Below are 27292 nucleotides of genomic sequence, written 5' to 3'. Positions count from 1 at the left end.
TGTGAATGCATGGAGTACAGTGTATAAGATTGGGGAGTTACAGACACAGATTGCCATGTGGAAAGAGGATGTTGTAGTGATAACAGAGACCTGGCTCAAGGAGGGGCAGAACTGGGTGTTCAATATTCCCAGGTATAAGGTGTTCAGAAAAGATAGGAAAGGAAGGAAAGGAGGATGGGTGGCGGTATTGGTTAAGGAGGGCATTGCACTGCTGGAGAAAGAGGATGTCCCAGAGGGTTCAAGGGCAGAATCAATTTGGCTAGAGCTAAGGAACAAGAAGTGTGAAATTACATTGCTCGGTGTAGTCTCTAGACCACCAACTAGTGAGAAGGATGTGGAAGAACAAATCTGCAAGTGAACTGCAAAGAGATGCAAGCATTATAGAGTAGTTATAATGGGGGACTTTAATTACCCAAATGCAGACTGGGACAGTGGTAGTGCAAAGGGCGGAGGGGGGCAAAAGTTCCTAGATTGTGTTCAGGAAAATTTTGTACAGCAGTATGTGTCCAATCCAACAAGAAAAGATGCACTGTTGGACCTGGTTCTTGGAATGAGGTGGGCCAAGTAGATCAAGTGTCAGTGGGGGAACATTTACAGTGATCATTGTATTGTATGTTTTAGGATGATGATAGAAAAGGACGATAGGCAATCCGGAGTAAGAATAATTAACTGGACGAGTGCCAACTTCGATGGGGCAAGAACGGAGCTGGGCCAGATAGACTGGAACAAAAGATTGGCAGGAGAAACTGTAGCTCAACAATGGGCTACCTTCAAAAAATAATTGGTTCGGGCACAGTGAAGGTATATTCCATCAAAAGGGAAACGTAGGGAAAACAAATCCAAAACTCCCTGGATGAAAAAGGAGATAGAAATTAAGATAAAGAAGAAAAAGTGTGCTTATGACAGGTGTAAGGAAGAAAATACAATTGAGAACAAAGAGGAATAGAGAAGGTTCAGAGGAAGGAGAAAAAGCATATTAGAAAAACAAAGATGGGTTATGAGAAAGGACTGGCGGCTAGCATAAAAGGGAATCCCAAAGTCTTCTATAGGCATATAAATAGTAAAAGGGTGGTAAAAGGAGGTGTAGGGCCAATTAGGGGCCTAAAAGGGAATTTAAACATGGACAAAGGGGCCATGGGTGAGCTATTGAATGAATGCTTTGCATCCGTCTTTACCAAGGAAGTAGATGCTACCCAGGCCATGGTGACAGACAAAGAAACTCTGTCACTAGAATGGTTCAAAATTGATAAGGAGGAACTGATGAATAGACTGTTGGTACTTAAAGTTGACAAGGCACCAGGAACGGACGAGATGCATACAGGGATATTGATGGAAGTGAGAGTAGAAATTGCAGTGGCACTGGCCATAATTTTTCAGTGGAGACTCAATGGAGGTACCAGAGGGCTGGGGAATTGCAAACATTACACCCTTGTTCAAAGAAGGTTGTAAAGATAAGCCCAGCAATCACAGACCAGTCAGTGGTGGGCAAGATTCCAGAAACAGTTATTCGGGATAGAATTAATAGTCACATGGAAAAAAAAGGTTGATAAAGAAGAACCAGCATAGATTTCTAAAGGGGAAATCATGTTTAACTAACCTGCTGCCATTTTTTGAAGAGGTAACAGAAAAGGTTGATGAGGGTAATGCTGTTGATGTGGTGTACATGAACTTTCAAAAGGCATTTGATACAGTGCCACACAACAGACTTGTGAGAAAAGATATTGCTCATGGGATAAAAGGGACAGTAGCAATGTGGGTACAAAATTGGCTGAAAAATAGGAATCAGAGAGTAATGGTCAATGGATATTTTTCGGGCTGGAGGAAGGTTTGTAGTGGAATTCCCCAGGGGTCAGTATTGGGATCTTTGCTTTTCCTGATATAGATTGATCTAGACCTTGGTGTGCAGGGGACAATTTCAAAGTTTGCAGGTGATATGAAGCTTGGGAGTATTGTGCACTGCAAGGAGAACAGTGTAAAACTTCAAAAGGACATAGACAAGTTGGTGGAGTGGGCAGATAGGTGGCAAATGAAGTTCAATGCAGAGAAGTGTGAGGTGATGCATTTTGGTAGGAAGAACATGGACAGACAATATAAAATAAGGGGTGAAATTTGAAGGGGGTGCAGGTGCAGAAAGACCTGGGTGTATATGTGCATAGATCATTGAAGGTGGCAGGACAGGTGGAGAGAGCAGTTAATAAAGCAAATAGCATCCTAGGTTTTATTAACAGGGGCATAGAGTACAAGAGCAAGGAGATTATGCTGAATTTATGTAAGACGCTCGTTGGACCTCAGCTGGAGTATTGTGTACAGTTCTGGGCACCACATTATAGGAAGAATGTGGACACATTAGAAAGAGTCCAGAAGGAGTTTACAGGAATGGTTCCAGGGATGAAAAACTTCAGCTATGAGGGTAGATTGGAGAGGTTGGGACTGTTCTCCTTGGAGAGAAGAAGGCTGAGAGGAGATTTGATAGAGATGTTCAAAATCATGAGGGGGCTGGACAGAGTAGACAGGAAGAAGCTGTTCCTGCTTGTAAAAGGACCAAGAATGAGAGGGCACAGATTTAAAGTGATTTGCAAAAGAAGGAAATGTGACGTGAGAAAAAACTTTTTCACACAACAAGTGGTTCGGGCCTGGAATGCACTGCCTGGAAGTGTGGTGGAGGCAGGTTCAGCCCAGGCATTCAAGAGGGCATTAGGTGATTATTTGAATAGAAACATTGTGCAAGGGTACGGGGGAAAGGCAGGGCAATGGCACTAGGTTATAATGGTTATTTGGATAGCTGGTGCAGACACGCTGGGCTGAATGGCCTCCTTCTGTACCATTAAATTCTGTGATTCTGCGATGCATCTGGACACATTTCCACTTTCGCAATGCTGTTCATGGCCTTGATAGCTTGCCAGGTGTCAGGAGTAACTTGACAAACACATTATTTAATGTTCATTTAACTTTTTCAAAACAAAGCCCGATCCTTACTCACTGTATTATTAAAAACACATCTAACTCAAGACAGAGCATTCCATTATGACACGTGAAGTCGCGAATATCTTTTGAACTTACAGTTGCAGACTCTAAATCACGGTCCTCCCATGCTTCATGACACGTCTGGGGTGAAACGCTTTGCCTTCTAAAACCAGCCCAGCTCCAAGATAAGTGGAACGCACCCCATGGAATGTCCATTTCCTCAATGGAGCTGGCAAAGTCAGGACAGCAGTGTGCAGGCTCCTGGCCCACCCCCTTAGCCCATACCAATGAAAATTGCCATCGCCAGGGTTGGGGGCAAGAATCCCTGAATCAGCTCCCGCCCACCAATTTTTAAACCCTGCCCAAGGTGATTCGGTCCCATGTCAGGACAGGAAAATCCAGTCCGTTGCTTCCTGTGGCTGGAGAATCTAGATATTCTCAGGACAAGGCGTCGATCATTTCAGACTGAGCTGAGGAGAAATTTCTTCACTCACAGGGCTATGAATCTTTGAAATTCTCTACCCCAGAGGGTTGTGGCTACTCAATCTTTCAGTATATTCAAGGCTGAGATCCATAGATTTTTCGACTCTAGAGGAATCAGGCAAATGGGGATCTGACAGGAAAGAGTAATTGAGGTCAAAAGATCAGCCACGATCTTACTGAATGGCAAACCAGGCTCGAGGGGTCATATAGACAACTCGCGCTCCTATTTCTTATAATCTTATGTTCTAATCGTGCAATATATTCAGTTAAACTCTTAAACAAATTAACATACTAGAATAGAGCTGATCTCAAGCTAAAATCCTCGACATTACAGCATGATGCTCTGGCTGTACACCAGAAGGTCTCAGGAGCAGCAGTTTTTGAAGGGCTGCTGTTGTTTTCTAAAGCTCTCTTGCAAATGAAAAGGTGGCTGCACTGCAAAATTCCTCTGATTGGTCCAGGCACCTGAACCATTACTTAAGGATGGCAGTATTTTCCCCCAGAAACCAGTCAGCAACAATGCCTTGTGAAAAGTGCTCTTTACCTCTTATTTGTTTGCTGAGGTGGGCAGGGGCAGAAACCAGATGGATAGTCCGGGGCCCCCAGCAGCCATTCATTCGCTATTCATGGTCCTTCAAATAACAGTGAAATAATAAACTGACCTAAAATGAATTCATGTCAATTGTCTGGGTAAAATTGTCGGAGACTGGATGGTTCCGGCTTACTTAGGAGAATATTTACCCAGGGAAAGTTAGATGATTTAAAACTGTTTTGAACTCCTGAGTAACTACACTATGTTACTAATACTCACCGCCCCCTCCCCCGCTGAACACCCCCGCCTCCCCCGCACCAGACCCCCTGACTACACCCGCACTCATCGACTACCAGTCTCACACACCCCCCCCCCCACCGACTATCTCCCCCAAGCTCCCAACTATCCCATTCACCCCCTCCCCCTCCCAACTGGCCACCCACCCGACACCCCCTGACCACATGACCCCACCCGACCACTGGATGCCCTACCGACCACCAGACTTTCTCTCACCCAACCCAACCCCCGACCATAAAGAATACCCCCCCCACCCCGCTGGACCTCACCAACCTCCCACCATCTGCCCCGCTAATCACCCCACCACCAAAGCCCCCGACCCAAGCTCCCCAACATCCCATCCTACCCTCTCACCCACCTACCTTACATAGACACCTTCTTTCCTATCAAAGTGGCTAGGACATTTAAATTTACCAGCTTACAACAGCTAGTGCCATAAAAAGGGTTCATGGCTTCACTGCCCCTGACGATCCTACACTGATGGCCTCCAGGAGCAGCTACTCTCCACATTTCTCAGCAGGCCCGGGTCGGAGGTCCAGGCGAGAAATGCGGAGCTCCAACCTAGGGTGAGAAAATAGGAGTGGAGTGGCAATCCGATGGTGACTGCCACTCCGCCCAACGATGAGCAATAGGGTCCCTACCTGAATACCACCCCTTCTAGTTTATGAAGATAATAGTTTTCATTAAGAGGCTCGCATGGCCTCATCAGTAATGCTTCACTGAGGTTCATTAACTTTCTTTTCCTATAACAGTTATGTAGCACGGAAACTGTGGATGACAGGCAGTAATAAAGAAATAAGTAGAACTGCAATACACCTTCAACATCATAGATTGAGATTGAGGGGAAAAGCTTCCTAAGTAGCACTCATTTTATCCATGGGTGCTTTACGCCAGGACTATTGTTCAGACTGTATGAATGTACCACGAAGCCGAGTAGTCATGGAAACACTTTTCATCCCATTGGAAAGCCTAGCACATGATGGGTTTGAAATGGGCACTTCTGGATGTATTATCATGCACTTTCAACACATGGCACTGAACAAGCTTCAAGCTTTATAACATAAGGAGCAGCACTTGATGTTCTGTCATGATAAAGGCACGGGATATCACATTATTGGTTCCCTAAATCCATTATTTCCCACCTTACTCATCGGAAGTAACAGAAATCATTTGTTCTGTTTGTCAAGGTGAAATGGTTAAAATTACTACTGGCAATATTTGCTCTTAACCATAGGTCCTGTAAATAACCAATTGTTTTCAATAGGTAGGTTTTCTCGCTAGGTAATTGCAAACTCTGACAGGCCTCACTCACAAAATGCTAGCGTCCTTGATGGGAAATGAACAAAAAATGCTTCGCATCGAAAGCAGAAAATGGGATTTTTGCATTGCGGACCGTTTGTGTACTATTAATGGAGGCAGCCAAGTGAGAGAGAAAATGAAAAAGGGGGCAATCAGTCAAAGTGCTGACGACAGATTAATAGACCTTATTTTTTTTTCAGAACAGAAAGCTCCTACCTACAAATAGCTGGCTGTTGAGCTGTAAGTGGATGTGTCCGTCAGCCGGGGCCTCTCGAGCTACTCGTGGCAGGTGATCCACTTGAAGGGACGCTGCTTTGATATTGCGCTCCGCCTCGACGTAATGCCACTGATTGTCATTCAGCTGCGAGGGGGATTCAACAGCAACCGTCAAAGGGCCATTCCCCACGTCAAATGAGAAGAGGACTTCCATTGGAGCTGCAGAGGCCAAGTGTAACACAGCGACGTGAGTGTCATTTAAGCTGTACAGCAATGCTTTCTAATTCATCGACACGGAAGATTAATTTCTCTTCAAATGTCAATTGTGCTTTTGACCATGCAAGGCTTCTTTTGATGGGCAAAGCAACGTTTTTTTTTCCAATCCCTTTCACAGGCTTGTGCTATCTCCCAAAACAGACTTCTGCTAAAATACAAGTTATGCCTTTTAAGTATGTTTTTTTCCCTTTACCATCTTTGCCTGGAGGCGCTGACTGATATTGGGATACGGATTCCGTGAGTTCTGGCCGCCCTTTGATAACTCGCTCAGCTATAATCATTCACGTTTTTTAAAAAATTCGTTCTCGTGATGGAGGCATTGACAGCAACGTTGCCATTTATTGCCCATGCCTATCAGGCTGAAGACCAAGGGCAATTAAGTGTCAACCACTAAGGTAAAAGCAAAATACTGCGGATGCTGGAAATCTGAAAAAAAAACCTAGAAAGTGCTGCAAAAACTCAGCAGGTTTGACATCACCCTGTGGAGAGAGAAACAGAGTTGACGTTTCAAGTCCGTATGATCCTTCTTCAGGAATAAAGAGAAATAGAAACGGGGTGAATTTTATAGTGATTAAGGGGGTGGAGCAGGTGAAGCTGGATAGAAGCACAGCGACAGGTGGGGGCAAAGGAGAGATTGACAAAGATGTCATGAACAAAAGGACAAAGGGAGTGTTCATGGTGGTGGTAAGGGCTAAAAAAAGGTGCTGATAGTGGCAAAGGTAAAAAAGCAGAATGTGGTAATAGCAGGACAAGGGTAAGCGCTCCGAAAAGGACAACGTGAACAAGTGACAGGTGGCCCTTGTGGAGGTGGGGTGGGGTGGGGTGGAGGGGATGGTGGTGGGGGAAAAATGATAGAAAAAAGGAATAAAAAAGGAATAAAACAATGAATAAATGAATAGAAATAAAAATGAAAATAAGCGGATAAAAAATAAAAATTAATTTTGAAAAGAGGGATAAGAAAGGGGGTGAGGATAGAGGAGAGAGTCCGTGGTCTGAAGTTGTTGAACTCAATATTCAGTCCGGAAGGCTGTAAAGTGCCTAGTCGGAAGATGAGGTGCTGTTCCTCCAGTTTGCGTTGAGCTTCACTGGAACAATGCAGCAAGCCAAGGACGGACATGTGGGCATGAGAGCAGGGTGGAGTGTTGAAATGGCAAGCGACAGGAAGGTCTGGCTTGTGGATAGACCGAAGGTGTTCTGCAAAGCGGTCAACCAGTCTGTGTTTGGTCTCTCCATTGTAGAGGGGACTGCATTGGGAGCAGCGAATGCAATAGACCAACTCTCTCCTCTTTCTTCACCCTTTTTTTATCCCTTTTTCCAAAATTCATTTTTATTTTTTGTCCACTTATTTTAAATTTTTTTCTAAATTTGTTTATATTTTTATTCATGTATTCATTGTTTTATCCCCCTTTTTAATGCCCCCTTTTTATCCCATTTTCAATCCTTTTATCTCCACCATTGCCCCCTCCCCCCCAGCCTGACCCCACAAGGGCCATCGGTTACTTGTTCATGTTCTTTTCAGAGCGCTTACCCTTGTTCTGCTCGAATCACATTCTGCTTCCTTACCTTTGCCATTATCAGCAACTTTTTTTTTATCCCTTACCATTACCATGAACGCTCCATTTGTCCTTTTGTTCATGACATCTTTGTCAATCTCTCCTTTGCCCCCACCTATCACTGGCCTCCTATCCAGCTTCTCCTGCTCACCACCACCCCCCCCCCACCCCTTAAATTTCGTCACATTTCTACTCCTCTTTAGCTCTGAAGAAGGGTCAGACGGACTCGAAACATCAACTCTGTTTCTCTCTCTCCACAGATGCTGTCAGACCTGCTGAGTTTTTCCAGCATTTTCTGTTTCTGTTTAAGGGTCAACCACGTTGGTCTTAGGGCCGGAGTCACATAAATGCCAAATGGAGGAAGAAAAGCCAGTTGGTCCAGCCAATCAGTATTGCGCTCATCTTCTACACAACCCAGTAGCCTCAATTTCACATGCCTGCCTTGGTTCCCAAATCCTGGTATTCCCCTTTTCCTTAACCGCTGCCTTACCCCATTCCTAAATGCTGACCCGGGGCTGCATTGCCGTGAACTGAATCAATTGGCATGGAGGCAGGCAACCCAAACAGAAATGGCTCCCGCAGCCTGCGCGCCCGTCTGCCACCTCTGCTCCTGACCCTGCCAACTGTTCTGAGGGCAAGAGGGGAAGGGCGGGATAGTGAAGTCACCCACGTTGTTAATTGGGCACTTTTATGCGATGAAGGAGCTTGTCAAGGAGCTTGTTCCCCTTTGAACATCCCGAAATTTGCCCAGGGTCGGGCGGCTGCCGTAAAGCTGAACAGCTCCGACCGTTGGAAACAGGGTCGGCGGTGCTGGAAAAGTTTTAAGTGATTTTTTTTTAAAAAGTGAAACTCTTGACAAAAATCCATTGCACATGAATTACATTTTAATAATGCTAACATTTAAGGGGAGGTGGTGGCGTAGCGGTATTGTCACTGGACTAGTAATCCAGAGACCCAGGGTAATGTTCTGGGGACCCGAGTTTCATTCCCTCTGGGGCAGGTAATGAAATTGGAATTCAATAAAAAATCTGAAATTAAAAGTCTTATAATGACCAGGAAACCATTGTCAAGTATTGTTTAAAAAAAAACCAACTGGTTCACTAATTTCCTTTAGGGAAGAAAATCTGCTGTCTTGACCCAGTCTGGCCTACATGACCGACAGCAACGCGGTTGACTCTTAACTGCCCTCTGAAATGGCCTCGCAAGCCCCTCGGTTCTCAAGGGCATGAACTCACCTCATAATTCCTGCCTCCTCTGCAGAAATCTGGACCACGGTCTCCGTGCTTCACTGTGGTGTATTTCACAGCCTCATAAGCCTCTGATTTAAAGACAAATCTTCTGCTTTCTCTCTTAAATCCCTTACATTTAATCATATCTGCCTGCTGCATATAGACTTGTCAATCACTGGAAACAGTCTGTTTCTATCCCATCTCTACATAATTTCAAACACCTCTCTCAAATCACCCCTCTCAGCTTCAGATAACGATCATTGATGGCGTTAACAGGCACCTTCAGCTCCTTGTCAAACCACATGCTTCATTCACAGATTATGGTCAGGAAACAATACTGGAAGTGAAAATACAAATGCCTGTCATCCAGGAGTCATGCTATGCAACACAATAAAGACACTGATGATGATAAATGGCGAAAGGATGCTAACAAAAGCATAAAGGGGGAACTTTAGAAGAAATGTTCCCATCTCATTGGTCAATAGAATAAGATAAAAGCAGGAGAGTCTCTTGGTCAGCCAAAATCCCACATATGCTAGCTGAGGCACAACAGCCTCCCTACATTAAGAGACTCCACTTGCAGGTTCTTGCCATGGGCTGTACTCTGGACTCTGGTTGTATTTATAAAAAATTCATTCATGGGATGTGGGTGTCGCTGGCTAGGCCAACATTTATTGCCCAACCCTAAATACCCTTGAGAAGGTGGTGGTCAGCTGCCTTCTTCAACCGCTACAGTCCATGTGGTGTAGGTAGACCCATAGTCTGTTAGGGAGGGAGTTCCAGGATTTTGACCAAGCAACAATAAAGGAACAGCGATATATTTCCAAGTCAAGGTGGTGAGTGGCTTGGAGGGGAACTTCCAGGTGATGGTGCTCCCATGTATCTGCTGCCCTTGTCCTTCTAGATGGTAGTGGTTGTGGGTTTGGAAGGTGCTGCCTAAGGAGGCTTGGTGAGTTCCTGCAGTGCATCTTGTAGATGGTACACACTGCTACCACTGTGCGTTGGTGGTGGAGGGAGCGAATGTTTGTGGATGGGGTGCCAATCAAGCAGACTGCTTTGTCCTGGAAGGTGTCAAGCTTCTTAAGAGTGGAGCTGCACTCATCCAGGTAAGTGGACAATATTCCATCACACTCCTGACTTGTGCCTTGTAGATGCCGGACAGACTTTGGGGAGTCAGGTGGTGAGTTACTCACTGCAGGATTCCTAGCCTCTGACCTGCTCTTGTAGCCACAGTACTTATATGACTGGTCCAGTTCAGTTTCTGGTCAATGGTAACCCCCAGGATGTTGAAAGTAGGGGATTCAGCGATGGTAATGCCATTAAATGTCAAGAGGCGATGATTAGATTCTCTCTTGTTGGAGATGGTCATTGCCTAGCACTTGTGTGGCACAAATGTTACTTGCCACTTGTCAGCCCAAGCCTGGATATTGTCCAGGTTTGCTACTTTGGAACATGGATTGCTTCAGTATCTAAGGAGTCGTGAATGGTGCTGAACATTGTGCAATCATCAGTGAAGATCCCCACTTCTGACCTTATGATGGAAGGAAGGTGAAGCAGCTGAAGATGGCTGGGCCTAGGACACTACAGAATCACAGAGTGCAGAAGAGGCCCTTCGGCCCATCGAGTCTGCACTGACACGTGAGAAATACCTGACCTACCTACCTACCTAACCCCATTTACCAGCACTTGGCCCATAGCCTTGAATGTTATCACGTGCCAAGTGCTCATCCAGGTACTTTTTAAAGGATGTGAGGCAACCCACCTCCGCCACCCTGTAGCCCAAGACACTCAACCTCACTGTTAACCACTCGGCCAATCTTTGTGTCATCCGCAAACTTACTAATCCTACCCCCCGACATAGTCATCTGCGTTGTTTATATAAATGACAAATAATAGGGGACCCAGCACAGATCCCTGTGGTACACCACTGGACACTGGCTTCCAGTCACTAAAGCATCCTTCTGTCATCACCCTCTGTCTCCTACAACTAAGCCAATTTTGAATCCACCTTATCAATTTACCCTGTATCCCATGTGCATTTGCCTTCTTTATAAGTCCCCCATGTGGGACCTTGTCAAAGGTTTTGCTGAAATTCATATAAACAACATCAACTGCACTACCCTCATCTACACACCTGGTCACCTCCTCAAAAAATTCAATCAAATTTGTTGGGCATGACCTCCCTCTGACAAAGTCAAGCTGACTATCCCTGATCAAACCTTGCCTCTCCAAGTGGAAATAGATTCTCTCCTTCAGAATTTTCTCCAATAGTTTCCCTACCACTGACGTGAGCCTCACTGGCCTGTAGTTCCCTGGCTTATCTCTACAACCCTTCTTAAATAACGGAACCACATTAGCTGTTCTCCAGTCCTCTGGCACCTCCCCCGTGGCCAGAGAGGAATTAAAAATTTGGGACAGAGCCCCTGCGATCTCCTCCCTTGCCTCCCTCAGCAGTCTGGGACACAAATCTTCTGGACCTGGAGAAATATTTTGAGAGAAAGAGGGGTCTCCATCAGAAGCTCAGCAACATCGAAAGAGTCATGGGGTGGATTTTACGCTCCCGCGCTGGCATGTTTGAAGGAAGGGAGGTGGTGGGGGGAGGGCTCGCAAAATGCGGTGTGTGGCCTTCCCTCCAAGTCACTGGCCGCCCCCCAACCTGTATGAAATTTTACGGGGTGGCACTGGGGCTGCCCACACTTGGCCCATTGAGGCCCTTTCACCCCGCTGCTGCCACTGAGGAACTCTGGTTGCACACGGTGGGGGCTGAAACATAAGATTCTAAAGGGACTTGACAGGGAGGACGCTGAAAAGACGTTTCCCCCTCATGCAAAGCCGGTTCCCCCTTGCCCATCACCAGCCTGTGCAACTGAAGCTTCCCCCACGTAGCATGAGGCTTCCCCCCCTGCCACAGGTGAAAGAGCAGGGGGGGTGAAAGGGCCTCAATGGGCCAAGGGTGGGCATCCCAGTGCCGCCAGTACACCCTGTAAAATTTCATACAGGTTGTGGGGGGTGGGGGGCAGCCAGCGAGGTGGTGGGAAGGCCACACACCAGATTTTGCGAGCCCCCATCCCCACCCCAACCCCACCCCCCCCCCCCACCCCCCACCCACCATCAAACATGCCAGCGGGGGAAGAAGCGTCAAATCCAGCCCATGACTCTTTCGATGCTGCTGAACTGCTGATGGAGACCCCCTTTCTCTCAAAATGTTTCTCTGCTTTTAAAGCTGTAAAAATGTATTTTTAACAGTCAGGGCTCCATTGATGCAATATCTGCATCATTCCTGACATGCTTCAGCTGCATTTAAAACAAACTTTATATATGAAATGACGTGGCTGAACAGTGGTAAGAGATTGGATTGATTGACTGAGGCTGGTATTCATTGCAGTTGATGAGGTCACTTACTAAATGTAATGGCTAGCTCTGTGGCCTGAAGCTTTTAAAATCTCCTTTCAAAACAAACTGTCGAGATACATTAAGAGACGTCTTTTGCTTCACTTATGGTTCCTGACAGCACCAGCTGTAAAAGGTTTTCAAGCCTCATAAAGAAAATACCAGGAAATATGGAAATTATAACAGCAACGATTTATTAAAAGGCATCTTTAAATCCACAATTTAGCTGCCGAAACAGTTTTGTCTGGCAGAGGATGCAGCTGTAATTGTGTTATCAATGCCAACAATGAAATAGCGACTGGAGGTGTCACTTATGGGCAATCTTATTAACGTTCTCAATTGTCCAAAAGCAACAATTGGCTTTAATCATACATATTTTAAAATGGGATTTTAAACAATGTTGTGCCCCGAGTTGATTCAGAAATGTCAGTTTGAAATGATGACATGCATTTTTTTTTTCCCAATGGGGAGGGCACAGGGCTCCACTAAGCAGGATCTGCTTTCCAATGTTGCTGACATCTCTTTGTCCTATACACTGGCAATGTGGGGGCGCTGCCTGACTTTTTAATACTCCTACACGCATACATTATGAACAAGCACTGAGGGCTCGGAACAACAACTGAACTGTGCCTTCGTGGCTGAAACCGGGAATGAACTGGGATGCTGAGTACATCTCTGATCATTGAAACGCCAAGGAGTCACTTGTGGGGGAGAGGGAAGTGTCCTACAGGTTACACAGAAAATAATGAGACTGGTCTCTAATGTACGATGAGAAATGGCTAGATAAGTTGGGTCTTAAAGTGGCAGGGCTGTGCAGGGGTATTTGAAAGTACTTACAAGGGTAATTAATACATGCACTTTCAGACTCCAGGCCAGCAGGTTAAGGTGGCCTAGGTTCAAGGTAAATTATGGCAGACGGTAATATTTCATTACACAGGTGATCAACCACTGGGGCACTAAGACAGGAAAACTAAAAGGCAAAGATATTGGGCTCATTTCAGAAAGCTGTGTGATGGAATGGCAGATGGATAGAGCTGGAGGAACAATACCAAATGAGCTGAGGTGTCTTCTGCAAAGTTAGTTCACTCAATTGTTTACTCCAGTGTCATAAGGAAGTAGTTATAAATTGTTGTTTCATGATTCAGATGAACATTGTGTGATTTGTTTTCTGATTCACTTATGGGATATGGGCATCGCTGACTAGGCCAGCATTTATTGCCCATCCCTAATTGCCCCTGAGACGGTGGCGATAACCAAGTTAAAATGATTTCACAGGGTCGCTACAGTGCAGAAGGAGGCCACTCTGCTCATCACGTCTGCATCGGCTCTCCAAACGAGCAATTCACTGAAGGCAGAATTTTTCCCTTGTCGGGTGGGGCTTGGTGGGGGCGGTCGGGAAGCCGACCGCTGCCCGCGATTGAGGTCAGAAGGCAATTTCATGTTGGCGGGCCAATTAAGGCCTGCCCAGCATGAAACGCAAGCGCTCAACGCTGCCTGTGTGGGCTGGGGAAGAGGGGGGGGGTTGCGAAACAGTGCAAGTGGGGCGAGCACGAACAGCACACATGCACACGAGTGTGCGCTTGATAATCTTCCTGAGGCACAGAGCTGCCTCGGGGGATGAAGGGTTAAAAAAAATATATGAAAAATGTCATAAAACACGTAGGGACATGTTATTAATTAAATTATAAAGTTTTTATTTTTATTTTTATTTGCTTTAGGAAACCTCATCCGTGGATGAGGTTTTCTAAACAGTGCAAAGGCCGCTTGGCCTTTTCGCCTGGCCACCAACCATAAGGTTGGACGGGCAGTGAGAAATTTCATTCAATTATCTTTTTAATGGCTTTAACAGGTCTTTTAATTGTCGGCGGGCACGCTGCTGACTCCGGAGTGTGCCTGTCGAATGAAATATTGCGTGTCTGCGCGTTGACATTGGGACGCTTGCCCGACATCAACGGCTGTCACTTTACGCTCGAGCGGGTCGGGCGCGCGCCCGCTGGCCGAGGTAAAAATTTTGCTCTTAATACCATTCTCCCACCTTCTCCCCATAAACCTAAACATTCTTCCTTCTCAGATAACAGTCTAATTCCCTTTTGAATGCTTCAATTGAACCTCCCTCTACCACATTTCTATAAATTTTAAAGGTTTCATGATAATTTGAAAGCTACTTTGTTTGATGACCACCATTCCATGCTATATTCTTCACAGACATTATTTTCTCCCTTTTTGGGTTGAGATCTAATCCCAAAGGCACTGGTGGGCTTCATGTACATGATCCAGTTGCCTAATAGTGAACAGTTTTTTCATTCTTTCACAGGATGTGGACGTTGGCCAGCATTTGATGCCCATCCTTAATTGCCCTTGAGAAGGTGATGGTAAGCCAACTTCTTGAACCGTTGCAGTCCATGTGGTGTAGGTACACCCACAGTGCTGTTAGGAAGGGAGTTCCAGGGTTTTGACCCAGCGACAGTGAAGGAACAGGATATAGTTTGTGTTCTAGGTGGGAGAGGTTGCAGGTTTGGAGGGTGCTATTGAAGAAGCCTTGGTGAGTTGCAGCAGTGCATCTTGTAGATGGTACATACTACTGCCACTGTGCGTTGGTGGGGGAGGGACTGAGTGTTTAAGGTGAAGGATGGGGTGCCAATCAAGCAGGCTGCTTTGTCCTGGATGGTGTCAAGCTTCCTAAAAGTTGTTGGAGCTGTACTCATCCAGGAAAGTGGGGATTATTCCATCACGCTCCTGACTTGTGCCTTGTAGATGGTGGACAGACTTTGGGGAGTCAAGGGGTGAGTCACTCACCGCAAAATTCCCAGCCTCTGACTTACTCTTGTAGCCACAGTATTTATATGACTGGTCAAGTTCAGTTTCTAGTCAATTCTCACCCCAGGATGTTGATGTTGGGGGATTCAGCGGTGGTAATGTCATTGAATATCAATGGGAGATGGTTAGATTCTCTCTTGTTGGAGATGGGCATTGCCCGGCAATTGTGTAGCGTGAATATTACTTAGAAAATGGAGGTGAGGGGTGTCATCAGAGTTGAAGCTATAATGCTCAATTTACATCGGCATTCATTTTCCAGCAGCCCCTCCATAACATAGAAATCATTCCCGCTGGTGTCAGGGCTCACTTACCATTGTGTTCAGTAAGACCATTATTCTACTTCAATCATATGCTGTGGGAGTCAGCAAGGTGCCAGGATATCTGCAGTCATGAGGCAGATCAGGGCCCCAAAATTAACTTAACACAGAAGCTCCATTTTCTGCCTAGCAACAGGTCAAACAGATATTCAGACCAGCAGCCAACAGGAAACGCCAGCGGCGGATCGCAGTCGGAGACACTTGGAGAAGGTTCACGTCCAATTGGCAGGAAGGGTAGTTATGGCATTCTGAAGGGTTGAGAAGGGAGGCTGGGGCGGAGGGGGTGCTAAAGTCTTCCATGAAGGCTTGGGAGGAGCACTCCTGCCCCTCCTGGTCCACAAAGAGTGGTGAGACACTTATGTTGAGGAGCCAAAAGTTCCTGCCTCTCTTTCGTTATTGGCTTTCCTGAATGCTGGCAAACATATACAACTGCAGCCAATTTTAAATTGCTACCAGTTGTGTTAACTGGGCACCTGTCTCTCCGCCGCGGTGCATACGGATACCCTGATACCTGCTGCCATAAAAAAGCTGAACATATGCCGGAGATCTTGGAGGTGTGTACCCCAAATTTACCTTTTTAATCTTTTAAATTCACCTACCCACACTGCCCTGCACCCCCACCCTGCCCCCACATTGTGTGTGGGGTGGGTGGGTAGGTGAGGATAGGAGGCGTATCGAGACACAGGGCTTTCTTTGTCTGTGAGGCATCTGGAATATCTGTGTTCTGTTGAGATGGGTACAAATGTCAAATTGTGCTACAGCTGGGGATGCACTATCAGGTTTAACAGTTGAGAAGTTCCATTGTGGCTGTATGCTTGGTCAGTTATGAGGCTGCATATGCGCATGGTAGCAACCATAGTGTTAACACCCAAAAGAACCTCAGTTATTAACTAAAATCAAAGCAAAATCCTGCAAATCTGAAATAAAAATAGAAAATGCTGGAAAAACTCAGCAGGTCTGGCAGCATCTGTGGAGAGAGAAATAGAGTTACTGTTTCAAGTCCGTACGACTCTTTGTCAGTGCTCTGAAGGAGAGTCATACTGACTCAAAATGTTAACTCTGTTTCTCTCTTCACAGATGCTGTCTGACCTGCTGAGATTTTCTAGCATTTTCTGTTTTTAAATCAGTTATTAGCTAATATGCTCACATGAATTTTGTCATCAAGATTAGGAATACCACAATGCTGGAGATTGGAATGCTTTGCACTGAGGCCAACTGGTGTCAGCATCACACAAGTCAATTCTAGCAACTTGAGAATGTCACTCCCTACTAGATAAGCTTGGCCATTTTGCTGAGTGAACTTTTTTTTACTTTATTCTTTCATTGGATGTGGGCTTCACTGGCAAGGCCAGCATTTGTTGCCCATCCCTAATTGCCTTTGGACTGAGTGGCTTGCTGGGCCATTGCAGAGGGCAGTTAAGAGTCAACCACATTGCTGTGGGTCTGAAGTCACATCTAGGTCAGGCCAGTTAAGGATGGCAGGTTTCCTTCCCTAAAGGGCATTATAGTGAACCAGATGGGTTTTTATGACAAGCAATGGTATTCTCATGGTCACCATTACTGAGGCTAGCTTTATATTCCAGATTTCTTAACTGAACTCAAATTCCACCAGCTGCCATGGTGTGATTTGAGTCCATGTCCCCAGAGCATTAGCCTGGGACTCTGGATTACTGGCCCAACGACATTGCTGCTACCGTCTCCGCAGAAACTTGCTTGCATAGTCCATGAAGTAGTGGATGTTTTTTTTTAAATTTGTTTGTGGGATGCGGTCCAGCATTTATGGCCCATCCCTAATTGCCACTGGGTACTGAGTGGCTTGCTAAGCCATTTCAGAGGGTCTGTGGGTCTGGAGTCACATGTAGGCCAGACCAGGCCTGACCGAGCCTATTCAAGCTTAAAGTCAATGCGCAATGAACAACAGGTTCTGTTCAATAACTCTAGACTTGAAAACCCAGGTCCTGGGTGATGAGCCAGTGCTTAATTCACTGCAACACGCAGATCTCCAAATGCTTAATAATTTTTTTTTTATTTAGGACACATCAATGCTATCCTGCTTAATGATATCTCAGCATGAAAAGACTTCATTACTTTTGGTGGTTTGATCTAATTAACTGGATTTTGCTGACTCCTTGCACAGCACTAGAGGTTCCAGGCAATTACCCCTGTGTGAATCCCTTGCTTACAGATCTTTCTCAATTTGCACTCCTGTCAGATGATACTTACAGTTCAGCTCGATCCTTATGAAGTCCTTAATTCCGAGATTCTCCAGGAAAACCCCCGACACCGCAGTCGTCTTGAAGAAAAATGAAATGTCCGCACTTAGCTCACCGTGGAACGTCGGGAAATGGAGATACGAGGACTTGGTGTTAAATGATGCTGCGTTCCAGTAATTATCTGTATGGACACATAATTATGCACAGTCCTTTTCAAATTGAGGGTGAACAAAAACGTACATGCTTTTTTGAGCCTGGAGATGATACTAAAGTGTGAAGTGTGACATATCAGCTTAGGCTTGAGGCATGCACCAAGGGCGGAATTTTACAGCCCTGCCCGCCGGCAGAAGCTTCCTGCCCCGCCGAAGTCCACGGACTTTTGAACGGCCCGCCACATTAAACATCCCAGCCCCTGCCCCGACGGCGTCATAAAATTCCGCCCGAAGGGTGTTACACGCTTCTATACATTCGGATGGAGTCAGTAATGACAGCGGCAGGTTTACTGTTTAAAATGTGGGATAGGAAGGCTCCTTGGGAACTGATTTTAATTCAGCCCACTGAAAGAACTCTTCCCTGTGTGTTAGAGGGTAGTGGGTTCAAGACCCATACACGGTACGGGCACAAAATCTTCCAAGTAATGCCGCACTTCAAGACAGGAGTAATTTCCCAATTGCACCCAAATGGAAAACTCAACTCCTTCATTTTTAAGGTATGAATTAGTACTGTCCTTGTCAGATTTTTTCAGCCTGTTCTCACCCTTGGGAGGCAGATCATATTGGAGGAAAGTTCAATTGCAAATATTGTATTCGCTGTTTCCTTGACCTCTAAATAGACCTCTGTTCATAAACATTATCAAAGCAAAATCAAAAACCGGGTACTTTAGAAAGGAAATGTCCCCAAGGGTTTTGACATTGTTCACAGAGGGTAATGAATGGCTGGCATTGATTCGAAGGTAATGATATAATCTAGGGTCCTCAGGTAATTGAAGTACAGTATAATATACATCTTGTAAGATAAATGAGAGATACAAATGGTTTAATCGCTGCAACTTAATTGAGTGAAGACCAATAGTTGATTACTAGGAATTGAATTAGGGATAATTGAATGCTCCAGCACAGAGATGCAATCTTGTGGGAGTTTGCTGTGCATAAATTGGCTGCCACATTTCCTACATTATAACAGTGGCCACACTTCCTGGCCTGCAAAGCGCTTTGAGATGTCTGGTGGCCATGAAAAGTGCTATATAAATGGAGGTCTGTCTTGTTTTTTTAATTCTTTTATGGAAGACAGGGCAGAGAATTGTCATTGCCCTACTTCTGAAGCAGGGGTATCTGTACCTGTGAGCTATGCCTTTAATGTGCACAGCTGCCCTCTGTGAAGGCGGGATGGTGAATGATCCCCACAATTAGTATAGCACAAATATTAATGTATTTGATATTAGTGGGTATATGGTTAATATGTTTGCATGACATTCCTTGGTTTCATGTTTACATACATTAACTTTCTTTAAATGGATTAACGTCTCTGCTAGAGTAGCAGACATAGCAATGCAGGCAGTATTCTATTGGCCATCCATTATACGCCCCAGCTGAATTTCAGTTATCTTGAAGTCAATGGAACTGAATATTAGGTGAAGTATATAATGCCCAGTCAATGTGATAGCATCCATTTTGTGCCAACAGCCAAGATAGATTTCTACCGAATAAAGTTTTTGTCTGAATATATCTCCTACAGTAATATCTAGACATTGGAGAATTAACAACACAGAAAGAGGCCATTCAGCCCAATCAATCCAGAGCCACCGTTTTAGGGAGGGCAGGAGAGGGAATTGGGGCAGCAGTGTCATAGTCCTACCTCTGGAGCATGGATTGCTTTATCTCTGATCCATATTCCTGGTAAGCATGTCCATATTAGTGCTAATCTTCCACACAAGCATTAGTCTTAATCCCATGTTCCCAACCTTTTTGAATATCCCTTTATCCTCTTTCCTTCAACAACCTCCCTTACCTGTTCTTAAACATTGGCACATTTCAGTCACTAGCTCCAGTATTACATTCCACAGCCTCACAACCCACTGTACAAAAAATGCTCACCTGCTAATATAACAGATTTGTAAAAAAAATAATGCGGTTTGAAGCATTTGGGGTACATTTTTGATCTCCAATACATGTCTCAGAGCAGCTAAACTCACAACACACATTCTTGGCACCAAACTCTGTACCTGGAGAATCCTTCGGTTGTCTAACTGCTTTGGGTTTGATTGGTGCAGAAAGGGTTAAACTCTGCATCAAGTATTTTTCCTAAACTCTGAGGTGCAAGATAATGTAGCTTTGCAGCTGAATGAATGTGCCTAAGCTCAATATATACTTTGACATTCCCAATCACTACTCAAGCCATAAGAATGAGGGAAGTATTTGCCTGATCACCTTGTGCTGTAACATTATAGATACATTTATGAACATGTCTTCTGGTCAGTGTTTATGGTTAAAAAGTACAATCAACCTTTTTTTTCAGGTTTGCCATTTTCAGTGGGACTACCATCCAAATTAATATCCTTACGATGCTGTTGCAATCATTATCCAAATAAATTATTCCCCAATAATCCACGCCGCTGTATCAAAGCTGAAGAATAATGCTCCAAAGTCTTGAGTGTTACTTACTGTCTCCATTGCAACGGAGTGGCCCAAGCCTGTAAGCCGCCTCTGAATCTGTTCTGTTTGTGTCTCCAATTACAAGCTGGGTCAGAGGCAAGTGATCTTTGTACGAAAGAAGACCCGTATCATTCGCCCTGCCAACAATGAGAAAAAGAAAACAAAGAGCAGCGTAAATCTCAGTGACATTAGAAAGTACTCAGCCCTTCTTCCAATCGCTCAATGTCCCAAAAGAACAGAAGAATTTTTCAGGAACAGGAAAGGTCATTACACCCAACAAGTCTGCTTCTTTTTGATAGATCAATTTCATTGTAGAACCTTTCCTCACACTGAGCAATTTCCTGTTGACATTAGTATGGATTTGTTCATGTTCTCTGTATATCCGAAAGCACTATACAGCCAATAGGTTATTTTTGAAGTACAGCCGCTATTGTTATGTAGGCAATTGTAACTGGCAATACTGTACACAGCAAGATCCCACAAGTAGCAAATTAATTTACCAGGTCATTTGCATTTGGTAGAGTTGTTTGAGGGAAGAAGGTAGGTCAGAACGCCAGGGTTGTGGGGTTGCCTGCATGGGGTCTTTCACATGCACCAGAGTTGGTCAACGGGCTTCACCTTTCATCTGAAAGGTAGCACCTGGAACAGTGCAGCACCCTCACAGTACTGCACCGTGGCCTCAGCCTAGATTGTATGCTCCCGTCATAGACAGGGCTTGAACTCAGGGGCAAACGTATGACCAGCTGAACCAAGCTGGTGTAAAAAATATAACAATAACTTGCATGTATATAGCACCGCTAACACAGTAATGAGTAACGCATGAGTGTTATCACACAAAATGGAAGTAATCACCTCTTGAACCATGTTTTCTTTTTAAAACTGACAAAACAACAGGAAGGCCCCATTGCTGAAAGCAATAAAAGAGAAATGAACAACTAAACTATGAAGTGGTGGTCAAGTGTAGCCCAGCTTGGATATTAAAAGTCTGAAGATTCCTGACGCTAGGAGGGCTAAGGAGAAACACTCTGCAATTTCTCAGGAAGAATGAATTAATGGAGGAGACTCTGCAAAGCTTCTTTATCTTAACATCGCTGCTGCGTGGCAAGGGTGAAGAATATGCAGAACAGCATCTTTGGAATGTAAAGGAAGACTTATGGCAAATGATCAGAGAAAGACCGACCCCCTACCAGTATTGATGAAATAGAAAAAGCATGAATGGGTTGGGATGGAGAGGCGGGGTTTGAGGTTAATACAAGAAATGTCCTGTCAGATGATAAGTTTTTACCTCTGGCAAATAGGTCCATAACTCGAGGTCATAGATTCAAATTAACTGGAAAAATATCTAGAGGGAGGATGAAAAGGCTTTCTTTTCACTTAGAGAGTTGGCGGATTAGGAATGTTCTGCCTGAAAATGCGATGAAGGCTGATTCCGTAAATAATTTTGAAAGGGAGTGGGAAAGATATTTGCGGATGGGGGACTTACAAGGTTATGAACAAAAGCGTGGGATGTGCGACAAAGCACAGTGGCTCTATCAAAGGGCCAGCACAGACACAATAGGCCAAATGGCCTCCTTCTCAGCTATAATTTTCTGTAATTCCATGATTCTACGTATCCTGTTAAAAGGCACAAAAGCCATCTTCAGGAGAGCCTCCCCAGATATTGCAGCAGCATTTGATTGTGGTTGGACTTGGGCTTTATGAAGAGTTAAGACTTGTTGAAGAAGATCTGTTTGGCATAAAAAAAAATGAAACTGAGCTCCTTGAAGGCAGCTTCAGTTTCAGATGTAAGTGTTCCATTTGAGGCTAGTAGACTCACCAAGCCAGTGACACCCACATCCCATGAGTGAATAAAAAAACAAGTTTGAAAAGACAAGAACGTCAATAGATGAAGATAAGGATGGAGTCGTGAGGGGAAAGAAGTGGCATTGGTCGATGGCAGCAAAATGTCAAATTTTATATCCATATAAATAACCTACACTGGATCGCGTTCTGTGAAAAAAGCTCCACTTTTGTTTAATTGGAACATAGAAGCAGGAGTAGGCCATTTGGCCTGTGAGCCTGCACCGCCATTTAATTACATCATGGCCGATCATCTACCTCGACACCACTTTTCTGCACTATCCTCATATCCCTTGATGCCAAATTAAGCTTGATGACCTCACATCCTTAGCTTCAAAATCAAAATAATAAATCCAAGAGAAGTAGCTCCTGTTTTCTTTCACATGGAATGGGCTGATCAATTTAATTAAGCCGGAAGAACATTAATGCAAACGCACACAAGGAGAACTTGCATTTAGACAGTGCCTTTAAAAGAGTAAAATATTGAGACGCTTCTTTTTTTGACCAAGCTTTGGGTCACTCATCCTAATATCTCCCTGGGTAGCTCGCTGTCAAATTTTGTTTGATCGTGCTCCTGTGACGTGCTCTGGGACCTTTATTTTCTATTCGTCCATAGGATGTGAACTTCACTGGCAAGGCAAACACTTGTTGCCCATCCCTAATTGACTATCTCAAGGGCATGGATAGATTTGAAAGCAAGGATGAGGATCTTAAAACTGAGATGCTGTTGGATCTGGAGCCAATCTAGGTCAGCGAGCACAAGGGTGATGCGCAAATGGGACTTGTAAATTCAGACACAGGTAGCAGAGTTTTGGATGAGCTTAAGCTTACCGAACTTACAGAGAAAGAAAAACCTACAAGCTGGGAGGCCAACAAAGAGAAGGCACTTCAGAAAAGATAACCAGCCATCCAGATAACTATAGACCTAACAAGTATCTCCAGCACAAAAACAAAAATACCTGGAAAAAGTCAGCAGGTCTGGCAGCATCTGCGGAAAGGAATATAGTTGACATTTGGAGTCCGTATGACTCTTCATCAGAACTAAGTATCTCCAGCATCTGTTTTTATTACAGTACTCATACAAACATGCAGTGATTTGGCTCCAAGAATAGTGTGTTGTACAGGAACAGTGTAAAATTAATGGAAGCATCACTACTCAGGATAAATAACCCCTTTATCTAATTATTCCTTTAAGCAAAATGTTTAGAATATTGGCTGAATCAATCAGGACTCAAGCTAAGTTCCCATTAGCAGGCTGGAAGCTGCATGGAACATGTGATAGTCTGATTATTAAATCAGCTCATGAGTTGCTCAAACAGCAGAAAGACCCAGGAGCTCATTAGTTCAACTGACACAAATCAAATGTGCTGTGCACTTTCCAACTCCTTGCATGAGATGAGGAAATCATGTCCTGTTAGTGCGCATTATGCCTTAAACTCTTGATTCATTGGATTCAAATTGAAATGGAAATTTGAGAAGTACAATCTTTTCAGATTTAATCTGTGTGAGCCACATCTTAAGTTTAATAGTCACTCTTTGCTCAATTAACAGTTCAGGCAATGCAGACTCAGTTGTTGTGCCAGTCTTTTCAAAATGTAAGTTGCTGAATGAAATACTGTTAGACTCTGCCTTTCACCCTTTTATTACTGCCTTGAGGTGGCACTGATTGAAAAACTGTGGTTGAACTGGGTTGTGGAGCTATCAAACAGATGTAGCATCAAGTGCTCCGCCATTCAATCATGGCTGATAAGTTTCTCAACCCCATTCTCCCGACTTCTCCCCGTAACCTTTGATCCCCTTACCAATCAAGAAACTATCTATCTCGGTCTTAAATACAATCAATGACCTGGCCTCCACAGCCTTCCGTGACAATGAATTCCATAGATTCACCACTCTCTGGCTAAAGAAGTTTCTCCTCATTTCTGTTCTAAAAGGTCTTCCCTTTACTCTGAGGCTGTGCCCTCGGGTCCTAGTCTCTCCTACTAATGGAAACATCTTCCCCACGTCCACTCTATCCAGGCCTTTCAGTATTCTGTAAGTTTCAATCAGATCCCCCCTCATCCTTCTAAACTCCATCGAGTATAGACCCAGAGTCCTCAAACATTCCTCATATGTTAAGCCTTTCATTCCTGGGATCATTATCGTGAACCTCCTCTGGACCCTCTCCAGGGCCAGCACATCCTTCCTGAGATACGGGGCCCAAAATTGCTCACAATATTCTAAATGTGGTCTGACCAGAGCCTTATGAAGCCTCAGCAGCACATCCCTGCTTTTATATTCTAGTCCTCTCGAAATAAATGCCAACATTGCATTTGCCTCCCTAACTACTGACTCAACCTGCAAGTTAACCTTAAGAGAATCCTGGACTAGGACTCCCAAGTCCCTTTGCACTCCAGATTTCTGAATTCTCTCCCCATTTACAAAATAGTCTATGCCTCTATTCTTCCTACCAAAGTGCATGACCTCACACTTCCCCACATTGTATTCCATCTGCCACTTTTTTGCCCATTCTCCTAACCTGTCCAAATCCTTCTGCAGCCACCCTGCCTCCTCAATACTACCTGTCCCTCCACCTATCTTTGTATCATCTGCAAACTTAGCCAGGATGCCCTCAGTTCCTTCATCTAGATCATTAATGTATTAAGTGAAAAGTTGTGGTCCGAACACTGACCCCTGTGGAACTCCACTAGTCACCGGCCGCAATCCTGAGAAGGACCTCCTTATCCCCACTCTCTGCCTCCTGCCAGACAGCCAATCTTCTATCTATGCTAGTACCTTGCCTCTCACACCATGGGCTCTTATCTTACTAAACAGCCTCCTGTGCAGCACCTTGTCAAAGGCCTTCTGGAAGTCCAAGTAGATAACATCCATTGGCTCTCCTTTGTCTAACCTACTCATTACCTCCTCAAAGAATTCTAACAGATTTGTCAGGCATGACCTCCCCTTGATGAAACCATGCTGACATTGCCCTATTTTACAATGCATTTCCAAGTATTCTGAAATCTCATCATTAATAATGGACTCTAAAATCTTACCAACGATTGAGGTCAGGCTAATCGGCCTGTAATTTCCCGTCTTTTGCCTCACTCCCTTCTTAAACAGGGGGGTTACATTAGCAATTTTCCAGTCCTCTGGGACCCTTCCTGACTCCAGTGATTCCTGAAAGATCACCACTAATGCCTCCACTATCTCTTCAGCTATCTCCTTCAGAACTCTGGGGTGCAATCCATCTGGCCCAGGTGATTTATCCACCTTCAGACCTTTCAGTTTTCCTAGCACCTTCTCCTTGGTAATGGCCACCATACTCACCTCAGCCCCCCAACTTTCTTGAACTTTGGGGACGTTACTCGTGTCTTCCACCATGAAGATTGACGCAAAGTACCTATTCAGTTCCTCTGCCATTTCTTTGTTCCCCACTACTACTTCTCCAGCGTCATTTTCCAGCGGCCCAATGTCCACTTTTGCCTCTCTCTTACCCTTTATATATCTAAAAAAACTCTTGCAATCTTATTTTATATTACTGGCTAGTTTACCCTCATATTTAATCTTCTCCCTCCTTATTTCTTTTTTAGTTGTCCTCTGTTGGTCTTTGTAGGCTTCCCAATCCCCTGGTTTCCCACTGCTCTTCGCCGCATTGTATGCTTTCTCTTTAGCTTTTATGCTGTCCCTGACTTCCCTTGTCAGCCATGGTTGCCTCGTCCTCCCTTTAGTATGCTTCTTCTTCCTAGGGATGAATTTTTGCTGTGTCTCCCAAATTACTCCCAGAAACTCCTGCCATTGCTGTTCCACTGTCTTTCCTGCTCGGCTCATCTCCCAGTCAATTCTGGCCAGCTCCTCCCTCATGCCTCTGTAGTTGCCTTTATTCAACTGTAATACCACTACATCTGATTCCAGCTTTTTCCTCTCAAATTGCAGGGTAAATTCTATCATATTATGGTCACTTCCTCCTAAGGGTTCCTTCACCTTAAGCTCCCTTATCAAATCTGCCTCATTACACATCACTAAATCTAGAATTGCCTGTTCCCTAGTGGGCTCCACCACAAGCTGCTCCAAAAAGCATCTCGTAGATATTCTACAAATTCCTTTTCTTGGGATCCACTACCAACCTGATTTTCCCAGTCTACCTGCATATTGAAATCCTCCATGATCACTGTAAACTTGCCTTCCTTACACACCTTTTCTATCTCCTGGTGTATCTTATGCCCCACATCCTGACTACTGTTCGGAGGCCTGTACCAACTCACCTAGTATCTACTATGGGCATAACTCAGGAGCCTTGTTGAGATGAAATAAAATAAGGGTCTAACTATCTATTGCATACTTCTCTATATTAAAAAAACTCCCATTCACGAATGCCCGTTGAAGACATTTAACTCTCAAGTGCTTAACCCCTTATGAAAACAAACTATCTTCTATTCATCCCCCACATCAGTTGACAGCTAATCATTTAATAAATTCTTTGAGCTGTCAATCAAACTGTGAATTTAGGATCTTGCTGCTAATATAATTATAGTTTGCGGAAAGCAGCCAAGCATTCATAATGACATAAGGATAGCACTTGGGAAAATGTCAACAAATAGCTATTGCAATTGCAACAACAGAGCTTTATTTTCAACTCTCACTGATTCAGGCAGATTTTTAAAATTTTTTAAAGGTCTGTGGATTTAAATAACTCCGCATCATAACAGTTCTACAGACATTTTCTGCATTTAAGAGCATTTATATCCACTGTTGAAATTTGTGGCTCCCACATGGCAGGTTAAGATCCTTGCTATTGCAAAACGGGGTCTGTATGAACTCCACACTGTGTTCAAATGGAACGGCTGAGTTCGGGTTTCCCTCATGTGTGAGCTATGCCCTGCCCCCTTTCCCCTACTGGAAAAAATGGAATCTGTCAGGAAAGGCGGGGTGGGATTTCCGCATCCGGGTCCCACCACCATTTTCAAAGGTCCATGGAGTCTCCATGAAAATCCAGGCCCTTTTGTTTTCTATTTATATAAATGATGATTTATATAAATGATAAATAACTGACTCACAAAAAAAGAAAAAAACACATAAAACAAGATGGAGGCAGAGGTTATGATCTAAAGTCGTTGAAATCGACGTTCAGTCCAGAAAGCTGTAGAATGCCAAGTCGGCAATTAGGGCAATCCAAATTCCCCTGGAAACTGGCCACAGGGGTCATCGTTAAAGTCAGCATCATAGGCCCTTTTTAT

General features: G+C 44.5%; 1 protein-coding gene across 1 annotated transcript in view; it reads right to left on the bottom strand.

Annotated features, from left to right (window-relative positions):
- The window catches only part of LOC144686837 (contactin-associated protein-like 5), a 1126003-nt gene that overhangs the window by 232395 nt on the left and 866316 nt on the right, over positions 1 to 27292 (bottom strand). Inside the window, exons 15-17 of the mRNA XM_078552607.1 lie at positions 20247 to 20374; positions 17597 to 17767; positions 5792 to 6010 (exon numbers count right to left, since the gene is read on the bottom strand). Coding sequence (XP_078408733.1) covers positions 5792 to 6010; positions 17597 to 17767; positions 20247 to 20374 — 518 coding nt within the window. The remainder of the gene's footprint in view (positions 1 to 5791; positions 6011 to 17596; positions 17768 to 20246; positions 20375 to 27292) is intronic.

Source organism: Cetorhinus maximus, chromosome 11, assembly GCF_964194155.1.
Source record: "Cetorhinus maximus chromosome 11, sCetMax3.hap1.1, whole genome shotgun sequence".
Classification (NCBI taxonomy): Eukaryota; Metazoa; Chordata; class Chondrichthyes; order Lamniformes; family Cetorhinidae; genus Cetorhinus; species Cetorhinus maximus.
This window is presented reverse-complemented; position numbering and strand designations above follow the sequence as displayed.